The sequence below is a fragment of the Punica granatum genome, chromosome 4 (genome assembly GCF_007655135.1).
Source record: "Punica granatum isolate Tunisia-2019 chromosome 4, ASM765513v2, whole genome shotgun sequence".
Taxonomy (NCBI): Eukaryota; Viridiplantae; Streptophyta; class Magnoliopsida; order Myrtales; family Lythraceae; genus Punica; species Punica granatum.
In genome coordinates this window covers 26,353,284-26,371,505 of record NC_045130.1, presented here as the reverse complement: position 1 = coordinate 26,371,505, position 18,222 = coordinate 26,353,284, and the positions used below count along the sequence as shown (strand labels likewise).

The window sequence follows — 18,222 nt, the reverse complement described above, 5'->3', positions numbered from 1 at the left end:
CTATCTTTGTTGAACTAATGAAGATGAACAAAATCTCGAAGTCAAAATTGAATATGAATTCTGAAATTGAATCAAAAGGTCGGTTGCAAGTCGAAGTCTGGAAGTCGACCTCGATGTTGACCTAACGAACGAAATTCCAAATTCCAATTGCAAGTCGCATCGTAGTAGCTTCAAGCTTCCTCTTCTCCTTCTGTCTCTTCTCGGCTTCTCCTTAAGCATGATTTGCTCGTCATCTCTCTTCTTTTGACGTCCTGTGTCATTGCTTCTCGTGGTTGAGTGAAGACAAGACGAAATCCATTTTCAGGTTTGTTCTTTGCTTCTAACTTCCAACAAGTTTATGTTATTTTGTTTGGATATTACATCTTGATTTATTTTATTCTATGATTGCAATTTGTTTATTGATTGATGTGCATATATAGGAGCCAAGAGGTCATGGTAATGGTTATCAGGAGGGAGTGACGAAGAAGTTGAGAGAGAGACAGTGAGGAAGAGAGGGAGTTGACCGAGAGAAAGAGAGTGAGAGTGTGTGTGTTGATGGTTGTGACAATCGTGAGAAGTTGAAGATGGTGATGATGGTGGTGATGGACGAACTGAGGAGGAGCTATCCTTAGAGAGAGATGGTGAGAAAGAGCTACGATGGTTATGGGAGATGGAAAGGGCTATCTTCTGGGGTGGAGGCTAAGAGGAGTGAAAGATGGTTGTTGGCGATGAAGATCATGTGACCGAGCAAAGGAGAGACTAGAGGCTGAGATGGAAGGATGGTCTAACCCGAGAGTGAGAAAAGAGAAAGTGAGAGTTGGTGAGTGAGAGTTGCTAGTAATGGTCCAGAAAACACAGAGAGTTGTTGCTTGTCCTAAAAACCCGAATGAGTTAATTTCCCCAGTAAACCTGTTTTTCTTGAACTGAAATGTGGAGCTTGAAATTTTTTTTTCATCATTATAGGCTACTAGACAATGACTTCTACTAGTGCCAACAGCAGCAACACACCCACCCCTATGCCATCTACTAGAGAATCCACCCCGAGTTCTTCTACCCTAAAAGCCATAAGTAGAGGAAAATCTGACCCAGCATGGACACATTGCAAGGAAGTACTGTCAGCAAATGAAAGGGAGAGCCTGCTATGCCTGTACTGCTCAAAAGTTCTCTCTAGTGGGGGTATAAATCGGTTTAAACAACATTTGGTGGGCTTAAAAAGGAATGCAGAGGCATGTAGGAAGGTATCAGATCCTATTCGATTTGAAATGCATGAACACTTGGTTGGACACATGATGGAAAAGAAAAGGAAATGTGATATGTTAGATGGGCAAAATCCGTATACTCCACGTTATAGAGCTCGTGAGGAAGACATGTTTTTATCCTCCGAGCATGATGATGAGATAGTAGAAATTGCCCCTCTTCATTCAAAAGCAAAAGGGAAGGCAACTCAAGTTACTCAATCAAAAGCAGCGATGCCAAACAAGAAGAAAATTAATTCGTACTTCCAACCAAGAATAACATCGGGAGCTCAAAGGACACTTGAGAGTGTTTTGCAAAGCAAAGATGTCACCGAGAAGTGTGATATTACCATTTCTAAGTGGATGCTCGCCACAAGTATACCGTTTAATATGGTTAATTCTCCTTATTACCAGCAAGCAATCGATGCCATTACTAGCATGGGGTCAGGTTATAAAGGTCCCGGCTTTCATGATCTTCGGGGATACTTATTGACTAAAAATGTTGAGGAGGTGCGAAAGTATGTCGATAGCTACTGACCTATTTGGAAAAAGACAGTTTGCATGATAATAGCGGATAAATGGACAAACCAATGCATGAGAACTCTGATTAACTTTTTAGTTTATTGTCCCGAGGGAACTATTTTCTTGAAGTCTACCGATACTTTAGATGCTTCGAAGACTGGGGAGATGCTTCACAAATTATTCAGGGAGATGATCTTATTTGTCAGTCAAGAGAATGTTGTTCACTTTGTAACTAACAACGCTGCTAACTACGTGGCTGCTGGTCGCTTGTTGGAGCAAGAGTTCAAGAAGATATTTTGGTCTCCTTGTGCGGCTCATTGCATTAATTTAATTCTCAGTGATATTGGTAAGTTGAACGAGATCAACGATATTGTGACTCATGCTGTGAAGATTACTAAGTATATCTACAATCATTGTTTTGCATTGAATATGATGAGAAAATTTACTGGTGGACGAGAAATTCTACGCCACACTCCAACTCGTTTTGCCACCAATTTCATTGCATTGCTAAGTATTTTGGCACAACATAATGCTTTGAGGGCTATGGTAACATTTAGTGAGTGGACTAGTTTGAGCCATACAAAGGAAAATAAAGCAAAAGAATTTGTCAAACTGTTATTTGTGGAGTCTTTCTGGTCTGAATGTGCAGCCATAGTGCAAATTAGTGAACCTCTTGTCCGTGTGTTAAGTATTGTTGATAGTGATGAAAGGCTTGCTATGGGATTGCGACTTGAAACAATGTACAAAATTAGGGAAGAGGTGTTGAAAAGATTTCATAGGAGAAAGAAGAAGATTGAGCCATATATTAACATTCTTGATGTTCGATGAGATAGGCAACTACACAAGAACTTGCACGTTGTTGGGTATTGGTTAAATATCAGTATGACTTGACTGAGATGGAGAAGAATAGAGGAACGGTTTCTGGTTTGTTGGATGTCATAGAGAGATATTCCTATGGGAAGCCCTCATCAAAGACAAAATTAACAAGTGAAATAAAGATTTTTAAAAATGCTAAAGGTTCTGATCGCACCGTGATGGCTTTGGGTTGAATACTTTTGTAAACACTATTTTCCATCATTATTTGCCTACTTTATTTGAGTTTGTTCATTTTCTTATTCTTATTTTCTTTATTTATGTCAAGATGAGTGGTCGATGTGGTATAGCTCGAGTGCACCAAATTTACAAAAGTTGATTATTCGTGTTTTAAGCCAAACTTGTAGTGCCTCGAGTTGTGAGGGGAATTGGAGTTTGTTCGAGCATGTTTATTCTAAGAAAATGAATCGACTTGAGCATCAACGATTGAATGACATTGTTTATGCCCATTATAATTTGAAGTTGCAACAAAGGTAGATACATATTGCTTCTCTCCATTCTTTCTTTATTATTTTACTAAATATTGTTTCTCATATTTAAACATTTGTTTTGCTTTGATGATCTGTTGCAACATGTAAGTATACAATAGATGTTTGTTTTGCAGGAACTACTTTAAGGATAGAAATTATGACCCAATTGACTTCGAAAAGTTTGCTTCTTATCCTACTTGGATACTAGAGGATGAGTCACCAGCCCCATCAAATGAAGAATTGCAAACATTTAAATGGGATTAGCAAGAGTGTATCATTCAAGAAACTGGAAATGGTGGTACTAAATATTCTTCATTATCTTCATAATAGAATGTATATTTCCATTTCATTTTAAGAAGTTATATCCCTTGTACAAATTTGTTGAATTTGAATTTGGAAGATCTTGATATGGGTGATGGGGCTGAAGATAATATTGATGGAGGAAATGTCAATGATCAAGTCCAAGAGAATCCATTGTTTGAAGCTCTTGAATCACCAAATGATGATGAAACTGAAGACAATATTTGTGAAAATTATGGTAGAGATTGGAGTGCATGGAATAGCATAGCACTACGCGCTAATGGTATTGACTGATTAGTTAGTCTTTGTTGTTGGATTTTGAAGTAATAGTGATTTATCTCTTGTGATGTTGAATTGTAAGACTTTCAGTATGCTCTCATATTGACTGTTAGTTTGTTTCTCATGTCGGACTCTGTGTTTTTGAGTTTGAACTTGAAATTTGGAACTTGGATGTTTCACTATAATTTATGAAGGTCAGAACCTACATGTAATTTATCTTTATATATCTTTTCTTGTTAACTTATGGTGAGTTGTGCGATTTTCCAATTTTATCTCAATATGTTCCTTTTAAATTGATTATTTATTTATAAAATTTATTGCGAAGTAATTTCATAATTTATATTACTATTTTCTCATATTTTATATTATTTTCTTAAAATAGTAAATATTTATTTATTTTTTTTATAATTAAATATGCGGTTCGACCCATCGAACTCTCAGTTGAACCCATAAACCCATGAATCCATATCTCGACTGGTTCAATGTCCAGTCTGGTTTTGATAATACTGATTGAAACACATCTAAGTTGTATATGATCTGATCAACGAGAATGTTATTCAATGACAAATTGTGTTCTCAATGAATGGATATTATTTTATAGTGTAAAAGTTCAAAATCGACTGAAAGCACTTCGTGAATAGGGTCACGGCGTGCGGAGAACACATTGATTTTGTAGAGAAAATGCATATGATCCATTTGCATGTGATGATCAAGTAATTCTAACTGGCATGTGAACGGTTAGATCTATCATGTAAATAGAATAGATCAAGATTGTGGATTGTGTGGCTCTTATTAATTAGAACTAATATCTTAAATAATCAACTGCATGAACATTTTTAATAAGAAACTATTTTAATCAAGCCACTAGAACAAGGATTTTAGCCCATATGGTGACTTTAAATCTTTTCTTCCTGTAATCTTTTGCTCCTCTATGTCCTTAACCAGCGATCAAACGTGCTCTCTTGGCTGGAGAGGCACCTAAATCAATCCTCGTAATAGTCCAACCTTCTGCGCCTCAGCATCGATCTAGATAAACAGCAATCGGCAGCCCTTTTTTTACCTTGGCTACTCATATCACTACAGGAATTTGCTCCAATAATTGAGACCAAAAACTCTGTCTCTACATGATTTAGAGATGGACTTTTCCATCTCAAAGGGTCCATTTCAAAAAGTCTCGTTGCAAAATAACGAGACAAAAATTTAATTTGAAATGGAATTTTTCGTCTCAATCCGATGGATGAAATAAACCGTATCAATTTTTGTGTCACGATTGAGACAGAAAGAGAGACCCAAGTCCGCTGAAAAATGTAAAAAAAAAAAATTAAAAAGGGTCAGTGAAGCCTAGAGGGAGCACGGGCTTTTATGCGTCCACCAACTATGCCGAGGGTGCAATGCACCGTGTCTTTCTAATTATGTGGACTTTGCACTCGTGGAGATTCAAACCAAGGTCTTTACCCTGGCACGCATACGTATTACCATCTAGATCACTCTCATTTATTGTTACCTTTTCATATTTCATAATATTTGTTATACATTTGCAAATTTTCATTTTAAAGCAAATATTTATTTTTCTGTTGCTTATATGTTAAATACCTTCGACTGGTTTTACACATTCACTCTTCTTTTAGTTTGCACCTTTTTTCCTAATACTATTTATCTCTTGTCTGTAATTTACTACAAAACTTTTAATGTACAATCAATATTCATAAGTTTTATTTTAATAATTTTTCAAATTTTTATAGACTTTTCTTATAATTTATATTTATGTACCTCTCTTTTTCAAAAAAAAAAGAGAAATAAAGATTCTAATTTATAAGTAGTAAATGGATCCATAGAGACAGGAATTTGAGACAGATATGTCTGTCTTATTATTAAGAGATGAATTTTTCCATCTCCTTATCCATCTTTAATAAAAGAGACGGAGGTCTACGTCTTATTTTCTGTCTCTTTGATAATAGATGGAATTTTTCGTCTCAATTTAAAAAAAAAATTTCTGAAAATTAAGACAATTCATTTCGTCTCAAAATTCAATTCATTTCGTCTCAAAAATTTCTGAAAATTAAGACAATTTATTCGAGATGGATTCTGAGACGAAAGGTGTCGTCTTCATATTAAAGAGACGGTATTTTCCGTCTCCTAATCTATCTCGAATAATGAGACAGAGATTTTCATTTTTTTTTTCTCTCTATTGGGTGATAGGCGGAATTTTGAGTCTTAATTTTCAAAATTTCCGTCTCAAAATAAAGACAAAACCCTTTTCATCTCTATAAGACACTATTCATGTAGTGTATGTAAATTTAATCGAGCTATGATCCCGACATCCCTTTCTCATGCTGATAAAAACTTTCAAAATGAGTTACATGTCCGCTCCCAATAACTCGCTTCTTATATATATTGAGAAGTTAATGGGTAAGAACAGAAAAGGAATGTAAGAGCTGGAAGTTTTATAAGAATTCTTGTGTATATGATGATAAGTCTCCGTATTCTCCCTCTAATTGGAGCAGTATTTAGATCTATAACTGTTCAAATCGATAAAAACCTATCATACTATTTCTGATATGGTGATGAAAGTTCACAAAAGATTTTGTAAGATAACTTCATCTCATTTCAAAAATATATTAAAAATATGTTATGTAAATATCATATATATTTAGAAAATACTTATCTGAAAGTTTGAAAAATCCAATGCGTCAAAGGTTGTAGTTCTAAAAATTGAAAAAAAAAAAACTAAAACCCATCATGCAGATCGATACGAAATTTTCAAAAATTCAAAAAGAAAAATATTTCTCAATTGAATAACCAAATTTTTATCAAAAAATTATATATTTATACGTCAAATTTAAAATTAGAGTTGCTAATTAATATATTTAAAACTTAAAAAAAAAACTCAAAATTTTGAAAATTTTCCATTTATTAAGCTGACCATTTTGAGCCATTAGTACGGGAATCTCAACACCGCTTTCATATACTTTTTTTCGATTATAAGAGAAACCCATTGGTTTAGTATAATGAAATATAAATTCTATATACTAACTAATTAAGAGGCACGAGTGGTCCTATCACAAGTATTAGACTCAGAACCATTTGGTTACTAGGTGATCACAACTGAAGAAGAGATGCTACCGGGCTTCTGTCTCCTCTTAACATGACGGGCGGAGCAGTGATCGTCGCCTTCCTTTAGTGGCCTACCTTTTGATTATGGCTAAGTCCAAAGCAGGAAGCTCTAGGAAGTGACCCTGAAACCAAAAACTGATATGTGCCTTGACAATCTTGGCTATCTTGGCCTCAACTCTTGCCATATTTCCAAAGAGTTAAAACTCTTCCATTCCCCATTAACTTTCATGCGGTGGCCTGGCATTTTGAAACATCTCACATTTCTTATCAAACAAGAAAAGACTAAAAAAAGTATCAATGGCAGCTTTACGAAGAAAAAATGGAAATCCAGTGCAGTAAATTTTCACAATCTAAGCAACGATCGCTCTGTTTCTCACAATGAAACCAAAAAGATGATTGCTCTAGCTTTAGTGGTTGTTCATCCCAGTTCTCTAAGTTGTCCGAAGATGTTGCGGAAGTAGAAAATTGGAGTTACATACCCATGCAGCAGAGATCTTTTAGTATTTTGAAACAAAATATCGAGGCAACTATCAAGCTTCGGAGCAGCTCCCCAGTATTATGCTCGAGCACTTCTAAGCTAATTCAAGATAGTAGGAATTTAGGAGAGAGGGATTCAGGAAGCTACAATTCACCCCTAGAATGGAGGGATCTCATCTGACGAATTTGCACAACGTAACACAGGAATGATGTGAGACTAACAAATGCAGTTATGTACATTTCAGCTTGTGAATACTGCCCAATAGATGAGAAAGGCTAATGACAGACAACTTACCTTAAACAATTAGTTAGCTGAGTTGCTCCTGAAGGTGGAGTCTCTTCCCTGCATATGCATTTTGCTCAAATGTTCCAAAGAAATTAGTCCAATTAATCAGGCGAGAACATAAACTAGCATAACTTTGTCAAACGCACATCATAACTTTGAATCATGCTGAAAGTGTCACATGCACAGTAACATTTCCTTGGCAATTCATGCTGAAAGGTTTAGATAGCACAGGTTGGGGGGAAAAAAGAAATAGAAAAAATGACAACCTTAATTGGCACCTAGTCACTCTTATGTTCCATCAGGTTCATGGGAATATATACATGGGCTCCTGGTTTTCTATCAACTAATATTGAACCACCTAATCTTCAAGACCAAAAGTGAGATCAACCCCGAGTCCCAGCTAGTATTAAGTCCTACTGGAGAATACACCTGAATGTGAGATTGATTCGAGTGGACATAGCTCTTGCTCGCTTTGGCACTGAATGAAGCCAATCCCGTTGAGTGTAGCCTCTCATTACCAAGAGCGATCCATGTTTTAATGTGAAAGAGAGCTGATCATCCTTGCTTGTGCTCGTTCTCAGCCGCTTCCTAGTAGTTTCATCCCTAGGTCCTTCAGAACAAAAGGAGTCATGCATCAGCTGCAAATTCTTTTGTACACTTTAATCCATGGAGGTTTGAATGAGTGACTAAAAGAGATGACTAAAGCTTGATGACAAATATTGGTTTTCAATTTCTGTCTGCCCCATCTAATGCAACATTACATGGCTATTAGCTACGCATGTGGGCTTCCTGGAAAGACCCAGCCTTACATAATTTCATGCGCTTGTAGGCTTAATGAGCTAACAATGGCTCCTCATCAAACCAAAAGAAAACCAACACATGAAGACAACAAATGCACTTCAAATATGGCACACAAGAACAGTACTCCAGGATAATATGGCTTTTTGATCCTAAGACAACAAATCACAAAATGATTTTACCATCAAGTCCAATAACATCATAATCTCAGCAAACAACAATTAAAGAATGGGCCTGGGGAGGAAGAAGAATGAAAAAACGTGATCTTTTACCACTAGACCCCCAAAAACAATGGGGGGAAATTACTTCAAATCTTCAGCCAATGATTGGGAAAGCACAAATATATAAAACTTTGGCAATTAAAAAAAGCCTAAACCACAACATGAATTATGAGAAACATCTGGAAAACTTTCATATACCTCGAGCTTTTCTACTGGGCTTCTTCTTCAAGAGAAACTCACGCTCACATCCGAAGGTCACCGAAGCAATTTCTGGGGTCAACCCATAAGCAGTCTCTTCATCAGAATGCCACGATACATAATCGTTGCCACCCTTGTAACGATTCAAAACCAAGCTGTTGAATCTACTTCCAGGAAGAGCCCGGTGGACCTTCACAAAACAAGTCAATAGATGAGGTAGTAGTGTTAACTAAAGCACGCAAAACTCACACATATATGCCTGCTGCACAGTTTATATTTGCAGAGCCCAATGCGGATTGTCGGATGAGATACCTCATGAAGGATGTCCTTGAGGGGAGGGAAATCGTCCCAGGAGTAGGCATGGGGCTTATGCCCACTGTAACTCAGCTGTGGCAATCCTTCACTTGCTATGTAACATGAATCTCTGGGCTGCATTTTGTGAAGTAGTAATAGCACACAAAATTAGTCTCAGGTCAGGTTGCTAAAATTTTCAGTATCATCGGTCAGATGACCTGAAGAAGAAGAAGACTTCACTTCATCAGATAGTCAAGATGCAACCAACACATTGAAACCATTGAGGAACTGTTTTAGTTTTGGAATGAAAAGCGAGAATAGGGAAAGGGGGAGAAAAGTTTATCCTTGTTGTAGAGAAAGGAGATGAGATGACAAATCGCAGAAAAATGGAAACTTTCTAATGATTTGATCCTAGAATATTTGAAAGAAATTGAAAGCATACATATATTCCAACTGGGGCTAGATTTGTTACAGCGATAGACTCTGACATCAGACAGTCCATTTCCATGTCTGTCCCTCCAGCAAGCGATAAACTCAATCATAAACAATTGAAAGAGAAATGGCAAAAGATCAAACAAAACAAAACCCAACCACCCAGAAGCAGAAACACTAGGAATTCGATACCTGGAGAAGAGGGCGGCCGTAAATTGTGAGGGTGGGGCGGGACCAGGGGATATGCTTGTCCATGTAATGGAACCAATCCCAAGCCCGATCGCGGGGCAAGAACCGGGGCAAATGCACGACCTCGCTTCCATTCCCGAGATCAAATGTTGTCATCGTTCCCCCAATTGCCCCTCTCTTCACATTCTCAGTCTCAGTTGGATGGAAGATGGCCTCCTTGGAAGAAGATTCGTCAGAGACGGAGGAGGACGACGACGACGAGAGAGACCTCTGCCTCTGCCTCTGCAGCAGTAGTCTCAAGCTTTTATTATTCATCATCATTCAAACTCACTCACTCGACAGAATTGTTAGACGGACTGAGAGAAGAACCCCAAAATGCAAGCTTTCTTTTCACTTCAGGCTCAGGATGGTGGAGAGACAGTGGCAGTGGAACGCACACGCCGCTTCTGCTTTGCTTCGACCAAGGGGTACCGCAACGTGCCCAGCTGAAATGCGAAATTGGGCAATCAGCTACCTCAAATCGGGTGACTTGACCGATTTATTCCCTTAAATCTGATTTTTATGATTAAAAATATATATATTTGATATTTAGGTGACCGTGTCCGTTGAATAGATATTTATAATTTCTATTTCATTGTACTAAATCCATATGCTTCCCTTAAAATCGAAAAACATATATATTTTCTCATTTAGTTGTTTTATGTTTTATAATATATATACATATTTTTTTTTCGGTGTTTACTGATATGCAAACTGGCTTTGAGTAATTCAATTCAAGTCGGATTGGCTCGTGCTCTCACAATCAAGGATTTTCTCATCGGAATAAGAAATATGATCATTTCGTAGTAATTATCATTTTTATCTCATTACAATAAGAATAAATAATGCTATTTTCTTAATTGAGTGAGATAAACTTTATTGAATTTAGAAATAATAATGACTCAAATGGTAGCATTGTTATCAAAGTCGGACCAGACCGGCCGGTTCGACCGTCGGATCGGGAACCGGCACCATGTTCGGTCCGATTCACCTGAAAAATCAAATTGCAAATTTGAATCTTCAGACCCATTGAACCGGTCGATTTTGAATAAAATTTCATTGAACTGGCCGGTTCTATGAGTTTTATAGGTTTCCTATTTAGTGTAAAAATTACTTAGTTGTGTAAGGATTTAAACTCATGACCTATTACTTCTTCTCATAGTAACATACTACTAACCATGCCACCACTACTTTCTTATTCTTTTAACTCTACTTTTAAGTACTTATTAAAATTCAATATTTATTTTGGAGTAAGAAATATTAAATATAAATATTTTCTTATAATATTCTTATATTTCTTTGAAATTATCGTACTTCTATCTTAATTATCATAATTTTTTAATAATATGAATATTTATTTTATTTTAATTAAATGTGCAGTTCGACCCATCGAACCAGGGGTTCGACCCATAAACTCATGAACCCATACCCTTTCTGGTTCATCATTCGGTCCGGTTCTGATAACACTGATTGGTAGCCACTTTTCTCTCCAGCACTGCATCCAGCGAAGGTGAGACTGGTATTTTGGCAAAAAAGAAAAAAAATACAAAGAATAGTGGTTAGCTGAAAATTTTTCAAAGCTTAGGACCTATCGTATTCCGCTCATCGTCATGGGACTATTCCCCAGTTCATGCCCAAGGGTTGCTCATGAACATGGTGTAACCGCGTAAAAAGTTTTCAGCATTCTTGTAGTCAGAGTCATGGCTAACGTCTGAACATGATTAATTATTCGTTTAGCTGAGGATCATACTTGTGATCTCGTTGAAAATAAAGACAGTGATGATTAGCTTTATTAGGTCTATGGCATTTAATCAAATTGCACACATCTGTTTGGTTTATGGGGTTGTGAATAAAAGTTTGATAGGTTAATTTTTACTTTCCTTGAATTTTCTTCTATTCGAATAATAAGCCACTTTTCTTGAAGGACATTTGCAAGTATACTCTTGAACGATAACACCTTATATTTGCAAACATTACCTCATACTACAACCCGTTTGAACGAATGATACCACCCATCACATTCATCAGAATCAGAGAGCGACCAATCGTGCAACTTGCCGAGTTATATGGATCTTTTGGGGTCCCACTCCTTCAAGCAGAACGAAGAGTATAGCTTTTTTCATGGTAAAGAGTCCTAGTACAGCACAGGAATGTGCAAGGAACAGCTGCCTTCTGTTGCAATCAACATCGTGGGCCATAGCTCACGACAATGGGAAAACGAAGCATAAATCAGTAAACTAACGACAGCGACGACGGTGACGACACGATGATGCTAAAGCAAATATGACCATTGAACGGCCAACCAAAGTCGACGAGGCACTTTAATTTTCTCAAACTTTCACACTGGAAAAATGCAGGCAATGAAGATGAAGTTCACCAAACACTGACGCATAAGCCAAACTATTTGAAAGGATAAAAGATTAGTCAAGTTAGGTCGTAACAAAGTCATGAACCTGAACTAAAATGATGCAAATCGTAGCACAACTTCAAGGGATCCAGTTCAAGTTCCAATTGGACCGATTACGCGAGCACGAGCAAAGAAGTTTAAAGATGAACTCAACGGTCTGATTCAAAAGGTTTGGGCTCAAGCAAATTCGTGGAGGCCCATTGGACATGAATCACGTGATCCACAAAAATTCATCAACATGATTCAAGTTATAGAAGATTCCGGACAATACTAAATTCAGCAAGTGTTTGAGTAAGCTTCTAGAATATTTGATGATCAAGAGAAGATATCATCAGATATGTTGAAAGTTTAAATCTCATGGAGATATTTTCGGGATATTTAGATTTCATATCTTTATAGATTATGTCATATCTCTATCGATATTTTAGGTTTTATTTTCCTTATCTTTAGAAGGAGATATGGCCAGATTAGGATTAGTTTATGTCTATATATATTCACCTTAGTCAATTTTTAATAAAAAAATGAACATTCAGAAAATTGTGAGAGTATTATCTTTGGTTCTTGAAGAACTAATTCGAACTTATCGGAAGTTTCCGTGGCGTTCATCATCGACTTATCAAACGGCTTTCCATCACCGTTTGTGGCATTTTCCTATATATCGAGGTTCTTGTTTCGCAATAAACAACGGGTTGATGTCAGTTATACCAAGGTTCTTGTTTATGTTGTAAACAACGGGTTGAGGATTCGTTGATCAAATCTGATCGTGGAACGATCTTGGGTTCTTTTAATTGTCGGGTGTCGTCATTCTTAGCGGGAATCGCATCATTTGGTATCAGAGCATCAGGCTCCAAATCAGGTTTTCGTTTCAATTTGCTGAGCTTTGTTTCGTCAAGTTTGTTCTTTCTTGATTGTTATTAGTCAAAAAAAAATCGGCCAAAAAAAATCAGAAAAAAAAATGAGCTGAAAAAAAAACGAAAGAACGAAAGAAAAGAAAGAAGTTGTTGTCAATTTGATCCAAATTCTTTGCATCAAACCATTCTAAAGTTGTTATTTCCCTTTCTTTGTGATCTACATTGATTCTGATCCCAGAATTTTATATAACATTCTGGTTTATTTAATCCTTCATAGTAGTTGTCTTCTCTCTTGTTTCCTTTCTTCCTTAAATTTCCTTCGACCATTAATTTTCCTTGGTAAGTTCTTGGTGAATTGCTGCTGGAAATTTTGGAGAATTGTTCATTTAGTTTCAAGAGATCTGAAAGAGAATTATCGAGTGGAAAAGGCAGGAGTGGTGAGAAAATTAAAGGGTTAAAAGCCACGTTTGTTTGAGTGAAAACACAAGTGTATAGTGATTCACATTCTTGAGTGTAAGCACGTAAAGGAGAGAATTGTGAGGTCCTTTCTTTCTAACTTTATTTTGCAGCAATCATGTGTCACAACAGTTCTAAGAGTGTTCCCCAAGGTGCTACGGAATTGGCTGAATTGAAAGTACTTATGGAGGCCATGATGAGTGAGATGAGGCATGTGATGAGGTTGGAGTTAGAGCAGGTTCATGAACGGATAGATCAGATGGAGAACACACATGTGCAGTAGCCACGAAATGCTCCTAATATGCGCAAGAGGGAAAGAGTTCAACCGAGTGAAGTAAGGGTTGAAAATAAAGAGAATTATGGGGCTGGTTTTGATGAAGAAGATTATCGAGATTCGGTTGTTAGTAATAGGAGACATAGATGGCGGTTTAGAGAAGTTAGGAATCGGAAATACAATAATTTGGGTAGTATTAAGATGAAAATCCCATCGTTCCAAAGAAAGAGCGATCCCGATGACATGCCCCCATTGGAGGACGTTCCCGAGGAGGAATATTTAGCTCCAGATGCATTGACATTGGTGGCAAGGAGAGCATTGAGCTTGCAAACAAAAGGAGTCGAAGAAATGCAGCGGGAGAACATCTTTCACACTAGGTGCTATATCAAAGACAAGGTATGTAGTGTGATTATTGATGGTGGTAGTTGTACTAATGTCGCAAGCACAACAATGGTGGAAAAATTGGGACTACCCATGCTGAAGCACCCTAAGCCATACAAATTGCAATGGTTAAATGATAGTGGTGAGATAAGGGTGAACAAGCAGGTGTTAGTTGCATTTCGAATCGGTAAATACGAAGATGAAGTGTTGTGTGATGTAGTACCGATGCAAGCGGAACATTTGTTGCTAAAGCGTCCATGGCAATTTGATAGTCATGTGAAGCATGATGGCTTTACGAACAAATACTTCTTTGTACTTAATCAATGATTAATCACTCTTGTACCATTGACACCGCAGCAAGTATATGAGGATCAAGTGAGATTGCAAAAAGAGAGTGATCAAAAGAAAGAGAGTGAACAGAAGAAAAAGAGTGAAAATCAGAGAGAGGTAGAGAAAAATGAGAGAGAAAAAGAAAATCAAATTTCTGCCATTGAGAGAAAATCAAAGAGAAAACAAAAGAATTTTTATGCAAAAATGGGAGAAATTAGGCAAGAATGTTTTCAAATCAGCCGATAATTGTACTTTTGTACAAATATGCATTTTTCAATACTAACGAACTTGATCTCGCTCTGCCTAGTTCTGTTGTTTCTCTTTTGCAAGAGTATGAGGATGTCTTTCCCGAGGAAACACCACGTGGGTTACCTCCAATCCGAGGAATTGAACATCAAATTGATTTTGTTCCCGGCGCAACAATTCCAAACCGACCAGCCTATAGGCGCAATCATGAAGAGACAAAGGAGCTTCAACGGCAGGTAAGTGAGTTGTTAGAGAAATGGTACGTGAGGGAGAGCTTGAGCCCATGCGCTGTTCCAGTAATACTTGTACCTAAGAAAGATGGGACGTGGAGAATGTGCGTTAATTGCCGAGCAATCAACAACATAACGATAAAGTATCGTCATCCTATTCCTCGCTTAGATGATATGTGAGATGAGTTGCATGATTCTTGTGTATTTTCTAAAATTGATTTAAAGAGTGGTTATCATCATATTATAATGAAAGAATGAGATAAATGGAAAACTGCCTTTAAAACAAAATATGGTTTATATGAATGGTTAGTTATGCCTTTTGGTTTGACTAATGCTCCAAGCACTTTTATGAGACTTATGAATCATGTTTTGCGTGCATTTGTAGGTAGATTTGTTGTTGTCTACTTTGATGATATACTCGTTTACAGTAAAAACTTAGATGATCATAAGGTATATTTGAAATCTGTTTTAGATGTGTTTAGGAAGGAAAAGTTATTTGCTAATATGAAAAAGTGTACTTTTTGCACCGATAAGCTTGTATTTTTTGGATTTGTTATTAGTGCACAAGGTATACAGGTTGATGAAGAGAAGGTACATGCAATCCAAGAGTGGCCTAGTCCCACAAGTGTAGGTAATATTCGTAGTTTCATGAACTTGCTAGTTTTTACAGGCGATTCGTGAAGGACTTTAGTAGTATAGCCGCACCACTTACTGAAGTAATCAAGAAGAACGTTGGATTTAGATGGGGGGAAGAACAAGAGAAGGTGTTTCAGTTAATCAAAGAGAAGCTGGCCAGTACTCTTTTATTATCTTTACCTAACTTTTCTAAAACTTTTGAGATTGAATGTGATACTTCAGGTGTTGGTATAGGTGCAATTCTCACACAGGAAGGACGACCAATTGTTTACTTCAGCGAAAAACTAAGCGGGCAATCCTAAACTATCTAACTTATGATAAGGAGCAATATGCAAAACACGCCAACAATGGGCTTCATAAGCTGATTTTCGAACCTGGAGATTGAGTTTGGTTGCATATGAGGAAAGAGAGATTTTCGACACAAAGACGTTCCAAATTACTTCCGAGAGGGGATGGTCCTTTTCAAGTCCTAGAGCGCATCAATGGCAATGCTTACAAACTAGACTTACCTAGTGAGTACAATGTAAGTGCTACTTTTAATGTTGTTGATTTGCTTCCTTTTGATGAAGGTAATGATTTGAGGGCAAATCCTTTTTAAGAGGAGGGGAATGATGCAAATCGTAGCACGACTTCAAGGGATCCGGTTCAAGTTCCAATTGTACCGATTACGCGAGCACGAGCAAAGAAGTTTAAAGATGAACTCAACGGCCTGATTCAATAGGTTTGCGCTCAAGCAAATTCGTGGATGCCCATTGGACATGAATCAAATGATCCACAAAAATCCATCAACATGATTCAAGTTATAGAAGATTCCGGACAAGGCTAAATTCAGCAAGTGTTTGAGGAAACTTCTAGAATATTTGATGATCAAGAGAAGATATCATCGGATTTGTTGAAAGTTTAAATTTCATGGAGATATTCTCGGGATATTTAGATTTCATATCTTTATAGATTATGTCATATCTCTATCGATATTCTAGGTTTTATTTTCCTTATCTTTAGGAGGAGATATGACCAGATTAGGATTAGTTTATGTCTATATATATTCATCTTAGTCAATTTTTAATAAAAAAGGAACATTCAGAAAATTGTGAGGGTATTATCTTTGGTTTTTGAAGAACTAATTCGAACTTATCGGAAGTTTCCGTGGCGTTCATCATCGATTTATCAAACGGCTTTTCACCACCGTTTGTGGCGTCTTCATCGACTTATCAAACGGCTTTTCATCACTGTTTGTGGCGTCTTCTTATATACTGAGGTTCTTGTTTCGCAATAAACAACGGGTTAAGGTCAGTTATACCAAGGTTCTTGTTTATGTTGTAAACAACGGGTTGAGGATTCATCAATCAAATCTGATCGTGGAACGATCTTGGGTTCCTTTAGTTGTCCGGTCTCGTCATTCTTGGCGGGAATCGCATCATAAAACATGAGCCTGTATGGATTTATCAAAATTCGAGCAGAGAGAGTGAACAACCATATCGAATTTAGACTGAGAAAACAAGTCAGTGCTAAACTCGCCTCATCTAGTCACTAACTATGATCCCTACCATCAGGGAAATTTTGCTCCAATTGGCCCCAGCAGGGGCCATCAAGCCTTCGTATACTAGGGGTCATTCTCCCGTCTTCCCTACCACTCGAGTCACCTCCACTAAACTGAGGGATGTTAGACAGGTCATAATATGGCGGTGGCTCTCTAGTACCATGCTTGGGACTGCCTAAGAGGATATTGCGACAGAACTGATGGATCGGAGACGAAAGGATGTTGGCCCAATTTATCAGCAGGCGAGAGATTCCCCAATTTTCCATCAGTAAACTTCCTGTTCACAGAAATAGGTGCTCCCGAGTAAGTACGGTGACCCTGTCCTTAACTAACAACCTAACCATCGACTCAAAAAGGGAAAATCGGAATCTTCAGTGATCATTGATACTTATGTCCACAAAAAAAGGAGTAGTGCAGGCCTCGATCTTGCATAACTGACGGTCGAGCATAGAGCAAGGAGAAAATTGGGCAGCTGTTCTATCTGGGAGTACTTCAGGAATCCAAACAAATGAAAGTTCATCCAAGCAGACGAGATGGACAGGAGATATGTTCTCTACTAGGGCCAAATACCTCTCCATCCATGTTTTATACCCGACAGGTCAATAGCATCTGACATGGTTTTACCTCCTCCATTATCCCAGTCCTCACGAATATGTGCACTAATCTTCATTCGGCCAAAAAAAAAAAATGTATACTAATCTTCATGTGGTATGTACCATAACGGTCCCACCCGGGTGTTAAAAGGAAAATGTCATATATCTCTATCAGAATTTTTTTTTTTGGTTCAATAAGGTTCAATTGAGATAATTTACGTTATCTTTGATTCGATTCTCAGATTCCTCCGAGTTTCCGCTAAGATTGCTCGATTTCACTCCCCTCGACATGCTTTGACATTTTATCGTGGAACTACACTGATACTTTCCACCCAATCACATTTGATATGGTCGAAAATATACTAAGGTTGCGCCTGCGGTTGTCAGATTAGTGGTAATGAAGGTATAAGTAATCCACAATGCTTCCCGAAAAGTTTACCATCAATATGCCGGTAATCTAACGTCCTAGCATTTGGCACAGATAATCTGTTCTCAATCAACAATTATTGGAAACATCCCTTCTTCCTTTGGCAAACCAAGTGGCCACCTCTGGCAAATTCTTGAGTCCAGCT

General features: G+C 37.4%; 1 protein-coding gene across 2 annotated transcripts; it reads right to left on the bottom strand.

Moving 5' to 3' along the window:
• Positions 1–7,653: 7,653 nt before the first annotated feature.
• On the bottom strand, positions 7,654–10,194 carry LOC116206371 (DNA oxidative demethylase ALKBH2-like). Of its 2 annotated transcripts, XM_031539220.1 has the most exons (5): positions 10,037–10,194; positions 9,671–9,949; positions 9,065–9,181; positions 8,753–8,942; positions 7,654–8,145 (listed from the first exon to the last, which is right to left on the bottom strand). In XM_031539220.1, the coding sequence occupies exons 2-5, from the start codon at positions 9,821–9,823 to the stop codon at positions 7,949–7,951; spliced, it is 657 nt and encodes a 218-aa protein (XP_031395080.1). In that variant the 5' UTR covers positions 9,824–9,949; positions 10,037–10,194; the 3' UTR covers positions 7,654–7,948. The 2 variants fall into 2 exon arrangements, with proteins under 2 accessions (XP_031395080.1, XP_031395079.1); XM_031539219.1 differs by having other exon boundaries at positions 9,671–10,189.
• Positions 10,195–18,222: the final 8,028 nt, after the last annotated feature.

Coding starts and splice junctions, on each gene's coding strand:
- LOC116206371 (XM_031539219.1), bottom strand. CDS start 9,988: ATGATGATGAATAATAAAAGCTTGAGACTACTGCTGCAGAGGCAGAGG. Junction 9,182..9,670: donor ACGGCCGCCCTCTTCTCCAG/GTATCGAATTCC, acceptor CACAAAATGCAG/CCCAGAGATTCATGTTACAT. Junction 8,943..9,064: donor TCAAGGACATCCTTCATGAG/GTATCTCATCCG, acceptor TGTTTTGTGAAG/GTCCACCGGGCTCTTCCTGG.